A 22,353-nucleotide genomic window follows, 5' to 3' on the forward strand; every position below is an offset into this window, starting at 1 on the left:
GACAATTTGAATTAAGCTGTTTTTTAATTTATAATTTTAAGGATTAGTGGTTAATTAAATGGCCCTGCTCAAATAGAATAATTAAAATTTCTTTTAAATAAAGGTTTTCAGAGTATTTCTAAACCCAACACTTCTTATGTAAACATTATTCTCAACAAATGAATACTCCTGGCCAAAAAAAAAAAAAAACAAATGAACACTCGCATGCTTAACAAAGACAAGGAAGTATATTGTTGGTGATCTGTACGTATATGTATAACGTTTTTTGAACTTGGACACATACTCTAATATTAGTAAACTTCCTAAACTCAATCTTTCTAAAAATTTTTAACTGAAAAAAAAAGGACAAATCTAGATAGTCTGGACCAAGTGGTAACCTTGTGAATTTGGGCCTTTTGTTCCAATAGCACAAAGTTACAATTTTATTTTCTTGCTCCAACAACCCAATATTGATCAACAAGAGAATTGTTTATCAAAAAACAAACAAACAAGAGAATCAGGAATATTTTCCCTTTTTTAAAAATATTTTAAAATAATTATATTAAAATTTTATATAAAAAAATTAATTATTACAAGACTCATTAATAACTGAATTCAATGCCAATTAATTATTAATGACGTTTAGTTCAGTTGTTAATAAATTTATAGTAATTAATTCTCTTATGTGAAATTTGATTATAATTCTTCCAAATATTTTCAACAACCAATACACTTTTCTTACTTTTTATTCTATATTGCACTGTTTATTATTATTCTTTTATTTTAATTTTACCCAAAGAAAAAAATAAAAGAACTTCTTATCTTAAACGAGACTTGAAATTTCTCTTCCCCTTCTATTGATTCGAGTGTAAAGGAATTATAAAATTTTAATAAAGAGAATATGTGAATTAAAAGAGTACAAAAATTAATTAAAATCCTTTAACCCCATTTTTTAATTTTTTAAAAATTAAATTTATTAGAATCTCTCCCTCTCCTTATCAACCGAATTGAATCTAGCAAAAAGAACTAATTCTTCATAATATGATAAACTAATATTTAAATTCTCATTAAAAAAGCATATTATCTTAAATATAATTGCTTCTAATAAAATGACAATAATTAAAAAAAAGTCTCTCCTTGCTTTCATTCTCCTCCAAGCAAACATGGCGTTGGAATGTGACACCTCTTTGTGCACTGAATTCGTTGCTTGATTTAAAAATTGTGAAAGGGAAATGCTATAAACAATTGATTTGCTAGATTTCAACACTTTGATGATATTTATAAAATCATGGAGGCACGTCAAAATGTCCAACAGCTACCACCATTATAGTTCGAATTGACACTCATGTGAAGATTCTTTACTCTATTTAGCGGTGGATTAATATGTTATATTATTTGAGCCTTCCATCTCAATCAATCACATTTTATATTTTCCCACATACATATTTTGTTTTTTTTAATGCCATAATGTTGACTCATATAATAATCATTTCATATATGAATAAATAACTTTACATTTAGTTTCTGCCTATGATTTCACAAGCTTCATTATTCTTAGATTTTACATTTTGTTTTTAATGTTATTGCGTGCCAAATAAGAAGAAGATGAAGAAAATATTGCTCATATATATAATGTTTCATCATTTCATAAATATTGAAATTACTCAACATGAAAGTTAAATACTATGTTATATATATGTGTGTATATATTTATATATTTAAAACCCCCGTATTGATATTCGAAGTTAAACTTGAGGTGTAGTTCAAAAGAAAAAACTTGAGGTGCTTTAATTTAAAGAGATCAAAAAAAGTTTACCCAAATAAAGTTGTCTGAAAATGTAAAGGATTTAGATCCCAGGAATTTTGTAAGGAACCGAAGACCCAAAAGTTGATCATGGCCCAGCCCCGTCATCTAAGGATGAAATTTCTCTCAATTTCCTTTTGTTTTCATGGTCCAAATACGTGTTCGCTAAACTTGTCAAGTCTACTATCAAGGCCAAATTTAACAAAATGAGTTACTCATTCATAATATAATAATTTAAAATTTAATTTTTTTTTAAAAATGCACTCACATTTAATACACAATATTTTCTCAAATAATATGTCTTTTATTAAAATTTAAATTTTTCTTAAAAAAATGCTTACATTTAATAAAAATCTTTTTTCAAATAAAATGTCTTGTAATAAAAGGACACTTATAAATAATAAAAAAACATGTCAAGTTAAAGAAAAACAAAATATATTAATAAGATTTGGTTTGAATTGGTTTAGATTTTTAAAAATATAAAAAAAATGGAAATCAAATTAATTAGTTATGCCAATTTAAAAACGAAGATTAACCTAACTAAAAAATCAACTTTAGTCAATTTATGTAATTGCTTGCAAGTAAGGAACAATAAAAATTAAAATCATATCACTATGTTGGTAGTTTCGCCAAGTTATATGTAAAATATTAAATAGAGGTTAATATTTTATAAAAAGTATTTAGCTGAGATTTTATAAAAATTTCTGGATAATTATGAAAAAGTAATTTAGAGGTTTATAAAAAGTATTTAGCTGAGATTTGATAAAAAAATTAAAATTGTTTACCATTATTTATGATTAAAAATAAATGATTTTCAGATAATTTAAAAATTTCATGAAAAGAAATCTATATTATAGAGATTTTATAAAAAATTATTATTATATATTTAATTACCATAAAAAATTATTATTTAGTTATTTTTAGATTTTATAATATCTGTATAAATTTTTATTTATAAAAAGATCTATTATTCAGTAAAGTTAAAATTTTATTATATCATTATATATATTGGCATTTTTTTTTTGATATCTTCCAACATCTATTACTTATATTATTTTTAAGCTTAAAGTTGAGTACAAAATTTTTACCTCCAAAAAAAATAATTAGAATACTTTTTCAGATTTTAAATATTTTCAAAAATTTGAAAAAATGTCATAATTTTTTAAAAACAAGTGACTTTTTAAAAAAAAACTTAAATAATTGGACTATGTTTGGTCCAAATAATAAAAAATGATTAGATTTTTAAATTTTATAATATATTCATGAAACTTTGTTCATAAAAAATGATTTAGTATTTAATTATACTAAAATTTTATGATATTTTTATGTATATTTTATTTTTATGACATTTATCTCATTCATCGAATCATTAGTTAGACAAAGTAACTTATCAAAATATTAGAATTTATTTAATTCTAATTATTTTTAAAATTTTAAATAACACTACACAATTTCATAAAATAGTTTTTTTAAAAATTTATTTTTTATGAAGAAAATGTTTAACAAAATTGCCTTTTATCTCGCAAAAATTATCTTAAATCTCTGTGGATGTGGCAACTTGAGTTAAGTCTGACAAGTTAGTCGGAAGAAGATTGAAAAATTTGAAGATTGAATTTAAAAGTTAAATTTTTTTTTATTTCAAACTTATTTGAATCCTAGATGAGCTTAACACAAATATTTAAATTTTTTATTTGTTATTAATAAAATAATATTAAAATAAAATAAAATTAAATTAAAATTAGTTAAAAATAAAAAATAATATTTAATAATTTAAATATTTGAACCAGCTTGAATAAATTTAAAAATTTAGGATATTAAAATAAAGTTAAATTATATGAGTTTTTTTTATATGTTTGATTATTTTAAATTCGATTCCAAGAAGTTTAGCCGGAATTAAGCGTCCAAATAAGACCTGCACACGTAAATCTCTTTATCTGGTGGGCAACCTTAATTTTTTTAATGCCGAAACTATCCCTGTACTGTTTGTTTAATTAAAACCAAACCTACCCCCTCGCCATACGAGTACACGACGAAGCGAACAATGTCGACGACCTCTCGCTCCTACACGGCAAGCTTCGCCTTCCTCCTTGCCGCGGCTGTTATTTTACTGGTATCATCGGGCTCCGGCGAGCTTCTCAAGTTCAGGGAAGCTCCGGCATTTCGAAACGGCTGGGAATGTCCCGAAACGTCATGGTCGCCCTCCGACAAGCGAGTTCACAACCCTTCCGTTATCCATATAGCCATGACTCTCGATGCCGCCTACCTCCGTGGCTCGGTGGCCGGCGTCTTCTCCGTACTTCGACACGCATCTTGCCCGGAGAATGTGGTTTTCCACTTCATCACCGCCCCGCACAGCCAGTCTGAGCTCGACCGGATTATCTCCTCTACTTTTCCGTACCTAGACTTCTACTTATACCGCTTTGACTCAAACGTCGTCAGGGGAAAGATCTCGAATTCTATTCGCCGAGCTCTCGACCAGCCTCTCAATTACGCAAGGATGTACCTGGCCGATCTCTTGCCGGCCGGCGTTCGCCGCATAATCTACTTCGATTCCGATCTGGTCCTGGTGGACGACGCGGCGAACCTCTGGAACATCAATTTGGGGGCGCACGTTTTGGGCGCGCCCGAGTACTGTCATGCCAATTTCACCAACTACTTCACGCCCAAGTTCTGGTCAAACCCAGTATATGCGGCGTCGTTTCGCGGCCGTAAACCTTGCTATTTCAACACGGGTGTGATGGTTATCGATCTGTGGAAATGGAGGGAGGGCAGGTACACGGAGAAGCTAGAGACCTGGATGAGGATTCAGAAGAGGCACCGAATCTACGAGCTCGGTTCGCTGCCGCCGTTCTTGCTGGTGTTCGCTGGAAACGTCGAGAGGGTAGATCACAGGTGGAATCAGCATGGACTGGGCGGGGACAATCTCCAAGGTTTATGCAGAGATCTTCATCCTGGACCCGTGAGCCTACTACACTGGAGTGGTAAGGGGAAGCCATGGCTGAGACTGGACGCCAAAAGGCCATGCCCTTTGGACAGCTTGTGGGCCCCATATGATCTGTTTCATCGCTCTTTGTTGTTCTCTGATAGCTTGAGGAGAACAGATGAGCTTGTATAATCAATACTTGGCTGTGCAGGGGAAGTAACAGAGAGGGCAAAAGGAAGAAACTTGACAGAACTGGTAAGCTAATATTAGCTTAATACAGCCATGTCAAGTTGAACAAAGGTGATGGTAGCGGAAGATACGATGAGGTAGAGGGGGGATGTTATATGATGATTGGTTGCATGGCATGTATAATAATGAATGACAAGACGAGAACATGGTGCTGTGGTGCTGATATTATATTCTTCTCTGGGTTTAGGTGAAACAGAAGTGCTGAAAAATGGCAAGTATATACGTTTTTGTTCCATGTGAGATCACAAAGGATTTTAAATAGCATAGAGAAATTGAGTTAAGGCGAGGCACAAGGGCGTGATGTTTAGCGTCCAGAGTCTATACTGTGATTAATTTAGAATATTCTTTTAGTCCTTGAAGGTAATGCAATGTTTAGGATTTTGTTAGCTTGAAACTTTATTTATTATTATTATTTTTTGGATCTGATGTATTGATAATATATTTTTTTAATGCAAATCAACTACGGATTTTTTTTGGGGCAAAATAATCAATTACGGAACCTGAATATTGGTTCTGCTGACTGCTGTGGCTATTTGAACTGTGAATTTCTGTATAGTCTTGTCGGAGGAATTTCTTCACTTCTATTTCATATATATAAAATCTCACAATCAATATCATTATTAGAAATCATCAGTATATGTCCGGGTTGAAAGCATCTTTCTCTTGTACTGAATCTAGCATGTTATGGTTCAGTTTCATTTGGTCTGTCAAGGTCGAACTTAAACTATATTAACGGATTCTTAATATTTTAAAAGAACAGTGATAGAAAATATGGGAAACATTATTCTAGAAAAAAATAAATTCTCTTTATGTTATTTTAATATTTTGTAAGAAGGGAAATCTATCGCCTAACTTTATATGAACAAGGTGTTAAGGTTTTCTTTTGTGTTCTTTTATAAGAGGAAATCTGAGAGTTAGCTTTATATGTAAATGTAATTAAAGTTTCCTTATTTATGCATTAGAGTTTTGTTAAATAGACTTGATTGCACTTGTAATGGACACACTTGATGAATGAAATATTGTGATTGAGTTTCAGAAGCTCTCTCCCTCTCTCTCTGCGTTCTGCCTCTCCCCCTTGCTCCCCCACTGTTCTGTCTTCATCTTCCTCATTTCTTCCTCCTTATTTCTGATTTCTCTCTACTCAGTCCCTCTGTTCAGCACCGTGCAAGTGTGTGTGACATCAAATAGAGTCCTGAGAAATTATGAAATTGAAAAGAAATTATATCCTGAGAAATTATGAAATTGAAAAGAAATTATAGCTTGAAAAGTTGGTATCAAGCCAAATCTTGCCAATTCTTGTTGACTTTAACAATTCCTGGGATTGGTTTTTTGGGTTGACTGGATGGTTTTATTCTGCGGAAGTTGAGGAAGGAATGCTTTTGAGTAGGTTGGAAAGTTAAATTTCCTGGAAATCCTCTTTGATGATGCTAGATATTTTATGTGAACCTGTCGAAAAAATAGGTACTTGATGTTTTTCAATTAAATAACGTCTTTGTGTGTACTTAGGATTCTTGGTCATGCATAAACGTATAGCGTAGTTCATATGTCTTATCTAGATTACTGTGATCCACGTATGTGAAGTTGTGATTCATGTTCTAGAGGATCAAAATGGGGTCCTGTAACTAGTTTCCCAGTGTGTATATATTTAGCCCATGTGGTCAAGGAAATGGGATATAATCGAGTTCTGCAATTTTCTCCACATATTGTTTTTTTTTTTTTTTGCTTCTCTCCCTTCCAAGTAAAGTCAGTAAATTAATTACTCTTTCTCCCCACTCCCCCACCCTCCCATACTAATTCTTGTCTTAAGATTCTTTTTCTACTTCGCAAAAACATCAGCGAACAGATGAAAACTATTTTTCTTGTCAGTTTCATCGTTGATCCTCTGAGTTTTGTTCTCTTGAACAAATATCCTTCTTTCAAACTATCTGCAGAACTAAGCCGAGAAAGATGGTGTTCAGGAGTTTGAAGGGCGTCTCTGAATCGTCTCCATTTATTCTTTTCAAAAGAGAACAATTCAGGAGATCATTACTGTGGATATTATCACTATGTGTTGGATCCACACTGTAATTATACTAATTCATTTTTTCAGTCTATCTCCCTGCAGAACTCAGGATCTGATGCTGACTGAGTAGAGATTTTTCCATCTGATGCTGGTAGTCTCTCTAATCCATTTTCACTTTTTAAACTGTGACTCCCACCACCGGCTCGTTAATGTTCTTCTGATAACTGCTGTGACATGTATTAAAAGGTGAGTCAAGAGTTCTGGTTCTATCTTAAGAGCTATCCAATGTAAAATATAAGGAAAAAAACCTGCTTTAACCTTGAAATAGTGATTCTGTGTGAGGTCCAGGATTTGACCAAGGCGTTTGAAAGAGAAAATTGAATAGGTCAAACACTATTGAGGCATCTCATTGTGCTTGGAGATGCTAGGTTTCAGGATCATTGTCATTGAAGGTAAGGATTGCATTTGACTTCGTCTGATCAAATTCAAGGTCCGAAGGAGCGGATTGAATGTATGCCATATGCTTCTATGTTTATAATGGAAGAAAGGTAAGCCTTGAAGGAGGAGGCTGGGTATAATGCAAGTAGTTGTGCCATCATTTTTTTTTGACTTGATTGTTGCTTCTATGTTTAAGTTTCCTTCTTGTATGGAGAAACTAAAGATTTAAAATAAAACATAAACATGGGGTAAACAGGTGTACTCTTTATAACAGATCAAGATTTAGTATGTGCTGCCAAGTGACAGGCCGTTTGTGTTTTGCCTATTATTATATTTGAGCTACTTATTTTCCTTAAAATTTGAACAATCCATATTAAACTAGCAGATCTAATGGGGACAAAAGGGGTGCTTGATTTCCTCTATTAACCTCTTCATCAATTCTAATGGTTCTCTTTAACGTATTTTAGATGGAAGGACTGGCATCAGTAACGAAAATAACTTTGAGGATCCAATAAAAAGAAATAAAATTCTAGGGACTTGATTAAAAACTAAATGAAACAATAGGAATTGATGTATAAGTTTTCCCTATGCAAAACTTCTAAAATTAATGTTCTCATTTTATAATATTAAAAATGTTAATTTGTTTTAATATTAGAATTTTAATTTTGATTTCAATTATCGTATAAGTGCTAGCAGAGATTTTTTTTTAAAAAAATATTTTGAACGAAGTTTTTTGTGTCTTTTTTATTGAAAAAATGTATGATGTTAAATTTATTTTATTTTTATTTATCTTAATCTTTTATGAATTTTTATTTCTTCTAAATGTTGTTTGAACTAATTTTTAACATTGTAAATTTTTTGGAATTCAACTCATCTAAATTTGTTCTTATTTAAAAAAAAATCCGAATCTTTTTTAAGGACTATTTATTTGGTTGGAAGAAGTAATTTATTTGGTCCAATAAAAAAAAGAACAGAATGAAAAGATTCGATCAGATAGGATCAAATTATTTGATATCTGAGTTTTGTTCACGGAAACCAAAATCCTTCTTGCCCAGGTGCGTACTGTCTGTACTGTAGAATTCTGCAAAGTGAGTATGGTGAATGGGCTTGTGGATCTATATGGTAGCTGTTAATGGGCTAGAAGATATGGTTATGTGGCTTAAAGTATTATGTAGAAGGCTTGTGTTTTGATGAACAGAGAAAAAGTTTACAAGAATGCTTATTATTATTCTACATAACGTTTTCAAAGCACTCCGTAATAATGTTGAAGATATAACAGCGTTTGTATCCCAAAAACACTCCTAGAAGTTTTCATGCGAGAGTTTTTCCAAGTCAAAAATGCTCTCATATATATGCAATATGTTCCACCTTTGCATATTAAAATGTTTTCATATATATATATATATATATATATATGAGCGCATGGATGTGTGCATTGCTGAAGGCTTTTTTTAGTAGCGGCAAAACTCTTTATCAAGTTATGAAAACTGAAAAGACACTGTGCATCCAACAATCTGCTGTAAAAAGTGGTTGATTTAACGCCACAATGCAAGTGGAGACCAATTTTTCATCACTGGAAAAGATAGGATTGGCTTAACTTCACTTTACCATTTTAAAAACTTTTTTCAACGTTTGACACTTGGTCGTGTAAATACACATTAATTAGGTTATGTTTGGATAACATCTAAACTGAGTCTTGGATGGTTCAAACTTTAGTTAAGGTCTTAAAAACTCATTGGAAAGCCTAAAAGGTTGTTTGGATCAAAACAAATGGTCAAAAGAACTTTGGTCCATGAGTCCATTTACAGGGAAGTTGAAAATATGTTTTTTTTCCCCTAAGAAGGCCTTAGCTTATGTTGGATTAAGGGGTTCAAGAATGTTAAAGTCTACTCGGATAGTGTGAAAGCAATTAACTTAGCTTATGTTGAATTAAGGGGTTCAGGAATGTTAAAGTTTACTCAGATAGTGTGAAAGCAATTAACCTTATCACTAAAGGCTATCGCAGGGAACATCCTTGCAAGGATATCATTCAAAACGCTTGTAATTTCATTTGTAGAGATTGGTTTGTCCCTATTAATTATATTTTTAGAGATGTCATTAGTTATGCCCAGTTCCTTGCTAGTGAAGCTCATTTTATAGAGAGTTTTTTTTTTGTTTCTTTAATCATCCCCACCTAATTTAACATTACGAGGAGTATGATGATTGAGTCTACTCTTTGGTTTTGTATTAAGTTCCTTGTACTGTCCTGTTTGCTATATTTTGTCAATTTCACTTTCCATTCAAATTATATATATATATAAGTTTTGGTTTCAGCTATAGATAAAATTTAAACGCCTATCTAAACATAAATGATATTATAATCAAATGATTCAGATTAATTTAGATTGTGGCATGACAAACACTATAAAAGTGAGCGCCCTTGATCACTTATATTGTTGTATTTTTAAAACTCGAATATGAGACTTTTGGTTAAGAGGGAACAACTCTTACTAGTTGATGTAAGCATTCATGATTATAAAAAATATCCTTTTATAGTTTGAGTTTGAATTAGAAATGTACAATTATATTATTATGTAGCCCCTTGGCCACTCATGTAATCGTTTAACAGAGTCATTAAATCTGTCCGTACGTCATAAAGTAATTGATAATAGTCATTAGACCTGTCATTACTTGTTAACCAGCTATATAATCTTGCAGTTTACGCCAATGGAAAAATTCTAAATATGCTGATATCATATAATAAAGATGTACTTCTAAGATTGTTTTGAGGACAAATCTAACTTTAAGAAAAGTCCAAGAAGATATCTTAATGTTATTTATATTAATAAAGGTATGTCCTGTTTTTCAAATTTTGTTCAATGTATATGTAAACATATGTTTTGTTAAAAATAAAAGAGAGTCATGTTAAGGGAGAACAATACTTAGGTCTTAAAAGATAGATTTAATGACAATTAGCTTTCAGAAAAAAATTTGCCAAAATACGAGTTGCAAATATTAATTTAAGTACTGACAAAGACTTTCAATTGCAAATTAGAGATCAGGTGGCCTATAATACTTAAATGTTTGGTTTGCCACTGTCATTCCTATATTTATAGTTATTTGAATTAATATTTATAACCCATATCTTTTAACAAAATTTGTTGAAACTTAACTGTTATTACTTGTGTTAATTATTTGAACCAACAACGTTTAGAGTAAGTTCACATAGGGATGATGCTGAAACTTTTGATCTCTGAAATTTATCTATGTTATTGATTTAATCCCTAAAATTTAATGTTTATTAATCATGTCCTTCAAGTTTGCTTTAGTTTTCGATTTGCTTCTTAAAATTGCCGAAGGTGAAGATGCACAATGATGGAAGACTTACCAGCGAAGGAGAATATGCACAATGATAGAAGACTTTCTATGGATGAGACACACGATGATAAAAAGCAAAATGATTTTACTGTAACATTGTTATTTTCCAAGAAAATTTGGATAGGTGCACTTTCAATTTACTTTTCAGAAAACCCTTTTTCACTTGCCTAACATTGAATAATTGTACATGATTAGGAAATTTTAGGGACTTGTTGATAAAAATTAAATTTCAAGAATCCAATCAATAATTGAGGCAAAGATGAAAATTTTATTATTCCATTCACAATAACCGGAGCCTTCAATCAACAAAAGCCATTGCGATTAATGTATTCTGGGAAAACTGGAACTGCCAAATCAAACGAAACCAACCCACTGATTCTTCCACATGGAAAATCTTGTTTAGCTCAAATCCTTGACAAGTGGCTCTATGTGTAATGCAAGAGCTGTCCATAAATGGGGTATTTGGGATGCGACTGAAGGAACATGTGGCGAGGTTGTTCCTTAACAAACAAGCATAAAGAACAAGAATGAAGAGGAAGAAAGATTATAAAAGCAACGAGGCTCTTGAGTCCAAGATAATATTAATGAATATATGTTGATTGTCTCGCAGGCAATGCCATTGTGAATCACGAGAACTTCACGTGCAACTCTGACCTTCTTGTTTCAGTACAAAACCGACCTCGTTATCTTTTTTTAAAAGTTTCATCAGACTGCTCGTGTGTTAGAGTTCAACCTCTTTGCTCATGTTACATTTCAAAGCTGCTGTTTCATTAAAGTAGTGTTCTGAGTTCTGATTAGATCATTTCTTTGTTGTAATATCTGTGTCATTTCTTTGTTACAGTGGAAAAAATATAAAAGAAGAAAAAACTGACAAAGTGCTCAATTCCATGGATAACATATATTTGAAAACTATATATCAGAACGAGCCGTTGAATAAAGGTTGGCATTTTAAGTGACTTGGGGTGAGCACGAGACTGAGCAAGCAGATGCCCTGCTTTGGCTTTCGTTAAGCATGATTAAATTATTGATGGTTTAATTAATCTCTTATTAGCTGTGTTTGGGTCTATTATACTAAAAAAAATTTCATATCTCTCTCTCTCTCTATACTTTATTTTAATGCAGTAAGCTATGGAATCTTAGTCATAAGCTTGAAACTTACGTCCCTGGCTGCTTTTCTTGACCCCCTTTATGATGTTGCAGAAGAAAAAAATTAACTTTTCTCTCTTTTGATTCATTACATTAGCAAATTTGCTTTCAGACGCATGCAAAGTCACTATAGAGTATAGATTGCTTTACTTACTTTTTCTCATCCAATGGAGTAAAGTAACTATGAATTTGGAGTTCAATGGAGGATAATACACTTGTGACTATAATCCAATGATGCATTGATATTTTAAAAGCAATAATTCTATTGTGTGTGATATTTATAGATGTCTAATACTTATATTAAACATCATGCAGCACTTTTAAAAAAATATTATGTTCTATTATAATGTCCGTATCATGCTTTTAAGAAACTTGTTCTTCAATACTGCTTTGTCTTCTCCAAAACTGTCAGAAGCATGTCTTATATTCTGTTGATTTGGACCTCCATTATGCAGCTTCTGTTTATAAAGTAACAGAAGCTCTAATGAAACATATAGCCTTATATTCAGTTCCATTATTGTGGGGTTAGGCTCACCAAATTCTGCGTCTTGTTCCTTGCTTGCAATTATTTATGGACTCAACCTTTGGGTAGACACAAATTTTAACCAAAGAAATACTGACTCTGATGTTGATAGCTGTGTGTGGCGTCTGTGGGGTCCTTAAGTTTATACATGTGTTTTCTATTAAGAGTGAAGCTGGGAGATAAGTTGAGTCCACTCTGAACTTTTCAAAATACATGTTAATGGTTGTTGTGTGTGTATTATTATGTAGGATTCAACTAAACCAACCCCTATCCACCGGTCATTTCCCTGATTATGTGGATCCAACAAAAAGATAACAGAAGCAACAGATTTAAGGCACCGAGAAAAGAAAAGAAAAGAAAAGGTTTTTGTCCTCATTCACACATTCACCTATAATGCATGAAGTAGGGGTAGGGGGCAAATAATTTTAAAAATAAATAAATCATCCACGAGTATTTGCTATATGTCAGGTATAATGTGATTCTATTATTTATAAGAATGTTTAGACAGATGATGATATGCTGCAAGCTCTTATGCATGATTAGTTATAAAATTCTAGTGTTAGTAGTATTATCATGGCATGATATCTTGCATTAATTTGATAAATTAACTTTAATTCTATATGTGTTTCAATCTGAATCATATTCCATGAGGATGTCAGTGTTGAGTCAGCTTGTAAACTAAGAAAGAAAATGCCACCATATTCTTGAAATGGGAGGCCCCATTGTGCTGGTGGGTAGTGGCTACATGTAGGACAATAGAGAGTGACATAACAATGGGAGGAAGTGAGGCTTGTTTTATCAATCCCACCCTTATTGGGGTTTATGGATTCCCAAGTGATGAAGCTGATGTTGGACCCACCTGGTCTTGTGTCTCTTAATGGATTTTGAGCCTATGCACACCCTTTCATGCCCCATCTCTGCCTTCTTTACTAGACCAACCCTTAGTTAGGACCATGTCACCTCCTTACCTTCCACTTGTATATATAACACCCCATCTCACAGCAATTCTCAAACCAATTCACACAAAGTTGAGAATTTGAGCTCACCAGAAGTAAAGGAGAAAATCCTTTTTCTGTTTCTGAGAAGGAAGAGTAGGTGAAGATCATGAAGGTGGCAAGTGGTAGCTCAAAGAGAAGGTTATCAAACAGAGGACTTGGAGGAGCCCTCAGAGAGCAGAGAGCTCGTCTATATATTATAAGAAGGTGTGTAGTCATGCTTCTCTGCTGGCATGACTAGAAGTTCAAGCCTAGGTTAAGAATGCTTTCCATGGATGTGAAAGCCTTTTTTTTTCCTATTTATTTTGGTTATTTTTTTCTGATTCATGATGGAGTGTATATAGAAAAAAAGCAAGATATTATGTGAAAGGGGGACAATTTTGTAAGGGCTTTCTGGCCTTCAGGGTGTAGCTTTATGTACATCGGAATAGCATGAATACCGAAGTCCTTTTTACCATTCATTCTGTTCTTTGGTCTACTTCTGGTTTCTCCTTCAATTTCTATGTTTTACACTGAATCACTGTATAACTTCCAAGGGTAATAGCTATCTATCAACTAAGTCAGTGTTGGTTGTTTGAAGAGTGTTTCAGGAAGAGAATCCCTTGAAATCTGAACTGAATATTCTTAAGTTCTTCAGGTTTTAGAAAAGATTTTCATGGAAGAAAGCTTTGATTTTCCATGTGGTTATGGTGCTATGTCAAGCTCTTACCTTCCATTGAGGGAGAAAAATGGACGGTGGTCAGTTCTATTGGAGTTCGTTGAAGATTAAAGGGGGGAAAAATAGAGAAGAACACCAAACCCCATTCGCTTTTTTAACGGCTTTGCCGTTTGTTTTTTCAGTCTCACTGAACTGCATTAGTTAATCTCTTTTTACATTTTTCTTTGTCCAGGAATTAAATTTAGCTAGTGGCAGATTTGGTTTTCATGGTAATTCCTAGAAAGCAGTAACTTGGGGTTCCTAGTTGAAATGCTGCTATCAAGATGCAGAAGCAGAGAATTAAGTTTAGCTTTGTTCTGCTGAACCAGTTCTTTATGCTGATTTGGTAGATGTTAAAACTTAAGAAAACTGGCTTATGAAAGAACTTGAGAGAGGGAGGGAGGCAGGGAGCAATTTCTAAAACAAAAATGTTAGAGGAAGATTAAGTTAATGGGCTTCAATAATTGGAACATCATGTAGGTCCCATAATAATTTGAAGTGAAGATTTTGTTGAGATTGCATAATTGGAACTTCTAAATTGTTTTGTTAACACTGAATAATGCTATTCACACCTTTAAATTCATAAAAAGATATATATATATATATATATATTGTCAATTAATGGGTCACCAACACAAGTTATTGGCTAAGTCATTAATAAAGAATAAGAAAACAGATTTTCCTCCCTTTTTTCCTTTTGGGGAATACAGAAGATGCTAAAGTAGATTTGCGAATCAAGTAGTAGTCAAACATGCCACATAATAATAAAAACTAACTAATCACATTCAAATTTATGGGGGAAAAAAATCACCTTTTTGCAGACTATTGAAAAAATCATGGTTAAAAAAACAAGAGCGGGAAGGATTTTGATTCCCCCTAACGGTTTCATACAACAATATTTTCTTAATACATATAATGAAGTCTGATTATTACAACAGATGATCAAATCTGTTGACCTACACCAATCATGCAAAGTTGTTATATCAGAACCCTTCAATTATGCATACAAAACACGTTACAAGGTGCCACAAGCATTCCTTAATTCATATAATTAAATAGAATATTCAATAACAGTAGCTGCATCATGGGCTAGAATTTGACAGCATCTACAGTTGTTGGTTATTTTATACTAGATTCCTTGTTATAATATGATAATGTCCATTGTATTTTTATAAATTGCTGGTTAGATATTGTAGGAGACACAGGTTGTGGTGAACCATGACAAAGACCGATGGCTGGTATCCACTGAGAAGGTTGAAACCGATCTTCTTGTCTTCAAATCTTGATGAGAATCGATCTGCTTGTCTTTCAACTAAACAACATTTAGCTCTTAATTTTCTCTCTTTTTTTCTTTAAAAGAAGTTAGTAAATGGGAATCTTCATTTATTTTTTTATTACTTTGTTTTCTCCATGAAACAGAGTAATTTTCAGACAACCTGGTTGTCCCTTTGGGTCAGGGAAGAAGCAGAGGGCATAGTTCAACGTGACATTTGTGGTCAAAGGACTCACAGTGTAGGTTGTGGTGGGCCCAGCAAAGTGTTGGGTTCCAGCTGATAGCTGAGTTCTATATATGCCACGTCAACAGATTAAAAGGCCTTTATCTTCCATATGTTTTAGTCCAGAAAATAGGGAAATAGGAGTGAGTAAGCTCCACATAAACAAATGATAGAGCTGCAGTTGCTGCCTTCACATATGTCCAACGATGGCATTCCCGTGATTTCATTTCTTATTTCCTGTTAAAATTCTTTTTTGTCAGAAAGAAATGGTGATCAGGAAAGCCACTCCTAGATCTGTCAGGCAAGGCATCAGTGCCTTGGATTGGAATTCACCGGAGGACATTGGTTACCCCTGAGGGCCTAGTTGTTTGTCTCTGATTAAGACCAATCCAAAGTCATCCAATCAACTTATAACCCAGTGGCATCAAGTATTTCTTGCTTGTAGGAACTTGCAAACACCCATATTTCAAATTATTTCACATATTTTTATTTATATCGATATCGACACTCACGGATACTTTTCAATATATATTTACAAAATATTAAAATATTATTTTTTATTTTTTAAAAATTAATATTTAATGTGTATCTCATATTTTTAAATTGTAAATTAATACATTAAAATCGATACTTTAAAGCTATTTTAAAGAAATTAAATTTTATTAAATATTGCAATATTAATCATTTTTGTTCTTAATATATTTTTTAAATTTGCTTTTAAAGATAAAGATTAGATTTTTCTTAAAGAATAAATTTTAAGTATAATAAAAAATTAAAAATTTTATTTTTTTAATATAAAAACATATAAATATAATTTTTTGGCATATAATACCCAAGTAGTGAACGATTAGCAAAGATTAGATGGAAATCAATTAGGTATAAATAAAATAAAAGTATAATTAAAAATTATATTCTTCTGTGTATTATTATGAAGGATTGTATATATATGATAGTTTGAATATTTTTTCAATTAAAACTATATTTTTAATATTTTTATGATGTGTGCATGCACACATATTAAAAATGTATCATATCTTATATTTTTAAAAATAAAAAATCAATATGTCAGATACAATACGCATATCAACATCTGCACTTCATTGGTTGCGGGTCCAATGCTACTCGCTTTCACACTGTTCACCTTGCCCCTTTCAAAAAATGGAAAATTTTAGTATGTTGCAGGGAATTCAAACTCACAGTCTCACATGTAAGGAAAAATGCATATATTTTATTTACATGGCACAACTTGACACAGTTTTTATATAAGCTACAGTGCGAGAGGGTTTAAATAGCTCATTATTGTATCACCATGTGTCTAATGAAACCAAAAATGAGAGAACTTCGTGAAAGTGTAATGTCGGCCAAATAGGATAAAGCATGGGTGGGCAGAGCCCCCTTGGCTGGAGAAGAGAGAGACATAAGACGTTTGGTCAATATGGCAGCCTTATCCCCTCCCACGTGCACCACCTTATCCTTAACCCCACTCATCTTCCTTTTTGCCTCTCTTTTCAATAGTACATTCCCGCTCCAATAATTCTTTTCCTTGTTCCTCCGGAAAAATTCTCACTCTTTTATCATTGAAATTTGAATGATTCATGTTTTTTTCCCTTTCTCAGTTTCGTTCAGCGTATAGGGTCTGATGTTATCGTCCCAATTTTAAAGCCTGTAACTTCGCACAGCTCTTCAGTCTCAAGAAGTAATTCCCGTTTAAAATTCAGTTTAGTCACATAACAATGATTATGATAAAATGATTAGCAATTAACGGAGTGATTAGATTCTTAGACACTCTGACAGATATTCGGTTCAAATTCATGAACAAGAAAAGGACATGACCATTTTCAATTATAGCTTGATTAACAAAGCATTGATTTTTGTTGTGGGAACATTACATTCCACACAAGCACTTGTGCCACTCGTGAAGAGGCCCATTGTTTGTCTGTCTTCTCTCGCCCCACCGCTTCATGCCAGCTAGCATAAACTCTTCAGATTCTTAAAAGTTCATGAATTTGTCATCACCATGAGACACAGTAAGCCTTAACAAACTTGATGGTCGACAAAGCATTTGTGAAACATAATGTCCTAGAACATGGCTATATGCATCTGCATCTGTCACTTTAAACATGGGATTGTACAGGTCAGGTCCACAGCCAGGATTGAAATTACCTAAAGGATGTCAAAATATGCCAAAACAAAGTATGCTCTCCGAGTTCTCTTGCTTAGGCCAAATTAGTCAGAGGGCGAAGAACACAGCAAATCCACATGTCATTGTTTAACTTGATAAGTTCACTGACTTTCATTACAGCTTGAGTAGTAAATCAAGGGAGTAGTAGTACAAAATATCCCTTTGATCAACCAAGGCAACTTTTCAACAATAGGGAAGACATGGTAAAGTTCCTTAGGTGTCTATTATCAAGTTCTCCCATAAATTATAACATGTGAACATGTTTTAATGATTCAGCGTCATAATGTTGACTCCTTAGAAATGATTTCTCCACACGTCATAATTCTATTGAAGGACATAATAATCAACACCTATAAACTACACCGAAGTTTCTTCCAGCAACAAAAAGTAGTTACAAAACAGGTTAATTTTCTATATCTCATGTGAAGAACCATCAGTTCTCTTCCTTGCTGCCACCCCAGGCAATGTAGCTATCTTGTGAACCAAACTCCTACATAAACATGAACATGTGCTAAAATTAAAGAAGAGTCGGTAATAAATTGAAAGTTGCCGAGAAAATAAAAATACCAGCTGACTGAGTCGAAACTCAGGAGGCGTATCAAGTTCTATATTTGCGGGATCGATAGCAAGATTTTGGCACTCTTCAAGATCCTTTTTCAGATGCTCTGGTCCTAGTTGCGCATACACAGAAAGACTGGGTCGGTCCTTGTGTTCTTCACTTTTGTCATCTCTGTTGGGAGATTGGCTGTGAAGGAGGTCCTCACACAAGGACAATGCTTCGACGAGTTGTTGTGAATTCAACAAATGCTGTGACTCACTTTCCCACCATTTTTGTTCTTCATTTGCATCATCGTCTTCATCATTATCTATTCCTTCATCACAAATTTGTGCTTCTTCCTTGGGGATATCAGTTTTTGGCTCTTCACCTGCTTGAGATACATCTTCTACACAATCCGTCGAAGGATGCTAAGATAGAAAGTAGTGGAAAAAACAAAATAGAACATGTATTAGCTTCTTCAATGAATGCTATCTTCAAATGGCATGCTAAATGCTTATGACATTTTATCTAGTTACTAGTTAGAAAAAATTATACTAGTTACTTTAAACCTCTCAGGCAAAGTATGAAAACGGGGATCAAGCTTTATAGGTGAAAATAAACACTTTTTTTTAAGAACATATTTAACTACTAATTTAAAATAATACACATTATTTGTTACATCCTCTTGCAATAACAAAAGCAAAACACAAACTTAAAATGGTTTTTGACAGAATGATAATAGGAAAATTGTTTCAACATGACTAACAAGGAAACATGATCAAAGGATTCACCTGAGGAATGAAATGCGATTCTAGCCCCACATCAACGTTTGAATGTGGTCTTTTGTTACAAGGTGGATCAGGGGTCACTGATTTGGGGGTGACTGGATGGACTTGCGCAGCTGTTGATTCAATGTTTTCAGTGCTTTCAGGAATATCCAGGGTGCTTGCAGGAATATCCAGGTCATCTTTATCGCCAGATTTGACGTGCTGCTGCTGGTAAAAAATTTTAGAGACAACATACTCCCCTTCCTTCTCATCCTCTTGTGTTCCGAGATGGTATTGATGCATAACCCAATTAGTTTTCTCTGCTTTACCTCCTTTACTCATATAAAGAACCAGAATCTTTTTACATCCCTTTTGAAGCCCGTTCAACATGACCGGTTTAGTTCTTCCAGTCTTGTGCCAGCGGACATCACTGAAATCCTGACCAAGTATTTTTCTACGCTTTCGATTGCCAGTATTGTAAGCCTTGATTGCTCTATGGAAGAAGTGGGATGCACTTCCATCTTGATTAACACCTTTTGTTTCAACCACAATATATCGATTAAAATATATGATCAACCATTAAAATGAGAACAAGCTTATGCTAGTATGCTACCAACCGGGTAAATGTTTTGGATGAGTATAACAAATTCCATCATCCACTTCAAGAGTAGTGATAAATTCATCAATGAAAGGATGCGATCTTGAATTTCCCACACCAACTTTTGCAAGCAAGTGGCATATTATATCTTGATCGGATGGATCAAATTTCACGCCCTTTGGCAATCCAGGCCATTCTTGTGCTACCTAGCAACAGAAAATTTTTGTGTCGAAAAACAGAAAACATCTATAACGTTACATGCAATGCTCAAGAATGTAAAAGGTTGAAATTTCAGCCTCAATAAGTATTAACTCCTACCGTGATAATACATTAATGCTAGCCAATTTTGAAGACAGAGTTCTAAGAAATCAGAGATATGGCAAAGAACAGCATCAGCAAACCTAAATGGTTATAAGATAAGAAAAAATTAACTTGCTCGCGGCTAACTTAGATTTCAATGTATCTAACGTAAATCTCTCGAGGCATGGTTGAAAGTTGAGGTGCTTATGAAGGAAGTTCCTTTCGCAACTGATGGCTTCCTTCTCCAAAAGTATAGTGACATCATTAAGAAAGGATCATACCATGGATGATCTATGTCCCATGTGATCCAATGATGCCATTGACTTTAAAGGAAGCTAACCGCATATGAGCAAATAATATTTTGATTATATCCTGCCTTACTTTGATTCCCCTTTGCTTCCATCACTTTTGCATGACAGGTTCATGAATCAAGATATACTTAAATGTAGGTCAGGCTACTAGATAGCACATGAAATTATGATCAAATTATCTGAAGATAAGAAAGATAAAGTGGCTGTTTACTTGTAATTTATCATAAGGGTGAAATGCTCCTGCATCGAATTTCACATTCAGTTCAGTCAAGGGCAACTTTTCTCATAAAATAACAATCATGTAACATCACAAATGAAAAAAAACGGAAAAAACCGCAATTGACACTTCAGAATGTGAATGAAATTACACAACACAAATATAGGTGCAGCTTGGGAGTGAAAATTTTCTTTTTTTGAAATAAACCCCACATAAATAATTTAAAGATGTATGCAAGTCACATATAACAATGTTCTATGAAACCTGACATGAAAATCGAGAAGCTTCGTAAGAAAAATCACAACACTTACATCGCTGTTATCAATAATGTGCTGACAACTTGGGCAAGCTCTGGTGGGATTGCTTTTCCATATAACCTTCTCAGGATCACATGCTCCAGAAGCACTCTTTATTTTTGTTGCTATTCTACTTTTGTCCACCAACCACGATGTTCTGTAAGAAGAATGACGAACACAAAGGCAATGCAGCATAAATTGAAACCGTCACATTGCCTAAAAACCAGGATCAAGAAGCTAACAAGTGCAAACAGGACAACATGTTACCAAAAAATGGCCACAAATGGAAAGTTACAGCATGAGTCAAATAAATGACATTCTATAAGCAGTTAGGGTTATGGATTTTCTTTTCTTTTCTATTTTTCTTGGGAAGTGGGGTTTAGCATGGAATGACTAGCAGGTGAGAATATTGAGTTTAGATTCTTTTGATGTTAGAAGCTTGTGCTTTAAGGGCCATTTACAGAATTGCCATCAAATTTAGCAAATTGTGATTTAAAAGGGACATATCGCTACTCTGACTGCGAACTCCTAATGAAGTTAAAACGAGGAATCATGATCGGCTCCTCATATCCAGCATCAAGTTGGTTACAAGAAAAACATAAAAATAAAAATAAAATCCCAAATTTCAATCGCCTAAAATGATCTGCCATTCAACTCGGTCCTAGAACAACGAACATCCCTAAGATCACAAATCGTGTGCGTATGGGCGGGCGCGTAATAAAAAAGAAGAAGAAGAAGGTTAAAAGAAAAGAAAGTCAGGATTTTTAAGATGAAAGTAACAAAACCTATCGACAAAATAAGAAACAAGTCACAATCGAAGCTCAAAAACAGAATGGTCACTTTCTCATGGCAGCAATTTAGTTTCCAAGCAGTTCCAGAAGCAATAATGTTCTTCATCCAAGATATCTCTCCCAGTGGCAAAACCAACTGAATAAAAGGTTTGATATTCAACAAACACATAAAAACAAAGAAAGAACAGAGAGGGAGAACGGCACACACCCAGCCATAGGAGAGAGAAAGAAAGATGATGATGATGCAGGTGAGGCCAGAGATCAAAACCATCAACTTCTGGGATTTGATTCTGCTTCTCACTGAGAAAGTTCCCTGAGCGCGCTAGTGATAATTCTGTTTTGTTCCTCGATCACATTCAAGTATATACCGAGGAAAAAAGGAAGACCTGGCTACTTTTGCCGATTTTTTTAAATTTTCTCAGTGTCTAATCGCATCCACAATCTAGCAACGACAACTTTTTTGTCCTTTTTTATGTTTAATTTTAAATTAAAAAAACTATAGCAATTACTTGAAAATTAAACTTTCTTAAATTAAAAATATATACTGAAACATACCAAAATTCTATTTAAATATAATAACTAACTCTGCAGATGTTTAAATTAAAAATGTGATTAGAAAATTATCTACGTTTAAAACTCAATTTAACTGAAATATAATTTAAATTAATTAGAGCACTTCATATATCAAATGATTGGGTAAAACAAAATAGCCTTTTGAAATGTCAATGGCGGAGTTGAGTCCGC

The 22,353-nt window shown here is 33.3% G+C and overlaps 3 protein-coding genes across 6 annotated transcripts; 2 read left to right on the plus strand and 1 right to left on the minus strand.

Annotated features, from left to right (window-relative positions):
• Positions 1 to 3,819: 3,819 nt before the first annotated feature.
• LOC129310420 (probable galacturonosyltransferase-like 3) lies at positions 3,820 to 7,714 on the plus strand. 3 transcript variants are annotated; one of them, XM_054952257.1, is made up of 3 exons: positions 3,820 to 6,416; positions 7,045 to 7,203; positions 7,286 to 7,714. In XM_054952257.1, the coding sequence occupies exon 1, from the start codon at positions 3,825 to 3,827 to the stop codon at positions 4,896 to 4,898; it is 1,074 nt and encodes a 357-aa protein (XP_054808232.1). In that variant the 5' UTR covers positions 3,820 to 3,824; the 3' UTR covers positions 4,899 to 6,416; positions 7,045 to 7,203; positions 7,286 to 7,714. The 3 variants fall into 3 exon arrangements, with proteins under 3 accessions (XP_054808232.1, XP_054808231.1, XP_054808233.1); XM_054952256.1 differs by having other exon boundaries at positions 3,820 to 7,203; XM_054952258.1 differs by having other exon boundaries at positions 3,820 to 7,203; positions 7,306 to 7,714.
• Positions 7,715 to 13,368: 5,654 nt separating this feature from the next.
• On the plus strand, positions 13,369 to 13,877 carry LOC129312151 (small polypeptide DEVIL 4-like). Its single transcript, XM_054954762.1, has one exon. The coding sequence runs from the start codon at positions 13,526 to 13,528 to the stop codon at positions 13,655 to 13,657; it is 132 nt and encodes a 43-aa protein (XP_054810737.1). The 5' UTR covers positions 13,369 to 13,525; the 3' UTR covers positions 13,658 to 13,877.
• A 3,975-nt stretch (positions 13,878 to 17,852) lies between these two features.
• LOC129310472 (SUPPRESSOR OF GAMMA RESPONSE 1) lies at positions 17,853 to 21,975 on the minus strand. Of its 2 annotated transcripts, XM_054952322.1 has the most exons (7): positions 21,818 to 21,948; positions 21,659 to 21,745; positions 20,834 to 20,975; positions 19,714 to 19,900; positions 19,121 to 19,629; positions 18,359 to 18,757; positions 17,853 to 18,281 (listed from the first exon to the last, which is right to left on the minus strand). In XM_054952322.1, exons 2-7 carry the CDS (start codon positions 21,664 to 21,666, stop codon positions 18,225 to 18,227), a joined length of 1,302 nt encoding a protein of 433 aa, XP_054808297.1. In that variant the 5' UTR covers positions 21,667 to 21,745; positions 21,818 to 21,948; the 3' UTR covers positions 17,853 to 18,224. The 2 variants fall into 2 exon arrangements, with proteins under 2 accessions (XP_054808297.1, XP_054808296.1); XM_054952321.1 differs by lacking the exon at positions 21,659 to 21,745 and having other exon boundaries at positions 21,818 to 21,975.
• Positions 21,976 to 22,353: the final 378 nt, after the last annotated feature.

The sequence above is a fragment of the Prosopis cineraria genome, unplaced genomic scaffold, assembly GCF_029017545.1.
Source record: "Prosopis cineraria cultivar Desert tree isolate PC_DT_omini unplaced genomic scaffold, ASM2901754v1 PC5, whole genome shotgun sequence".
NCBI lineage: Eukaryota > Viridiplantae > Streptophyta > Magnoliopsida > Fabales > Fabaceae > Prosopis > Prosopis cineraria.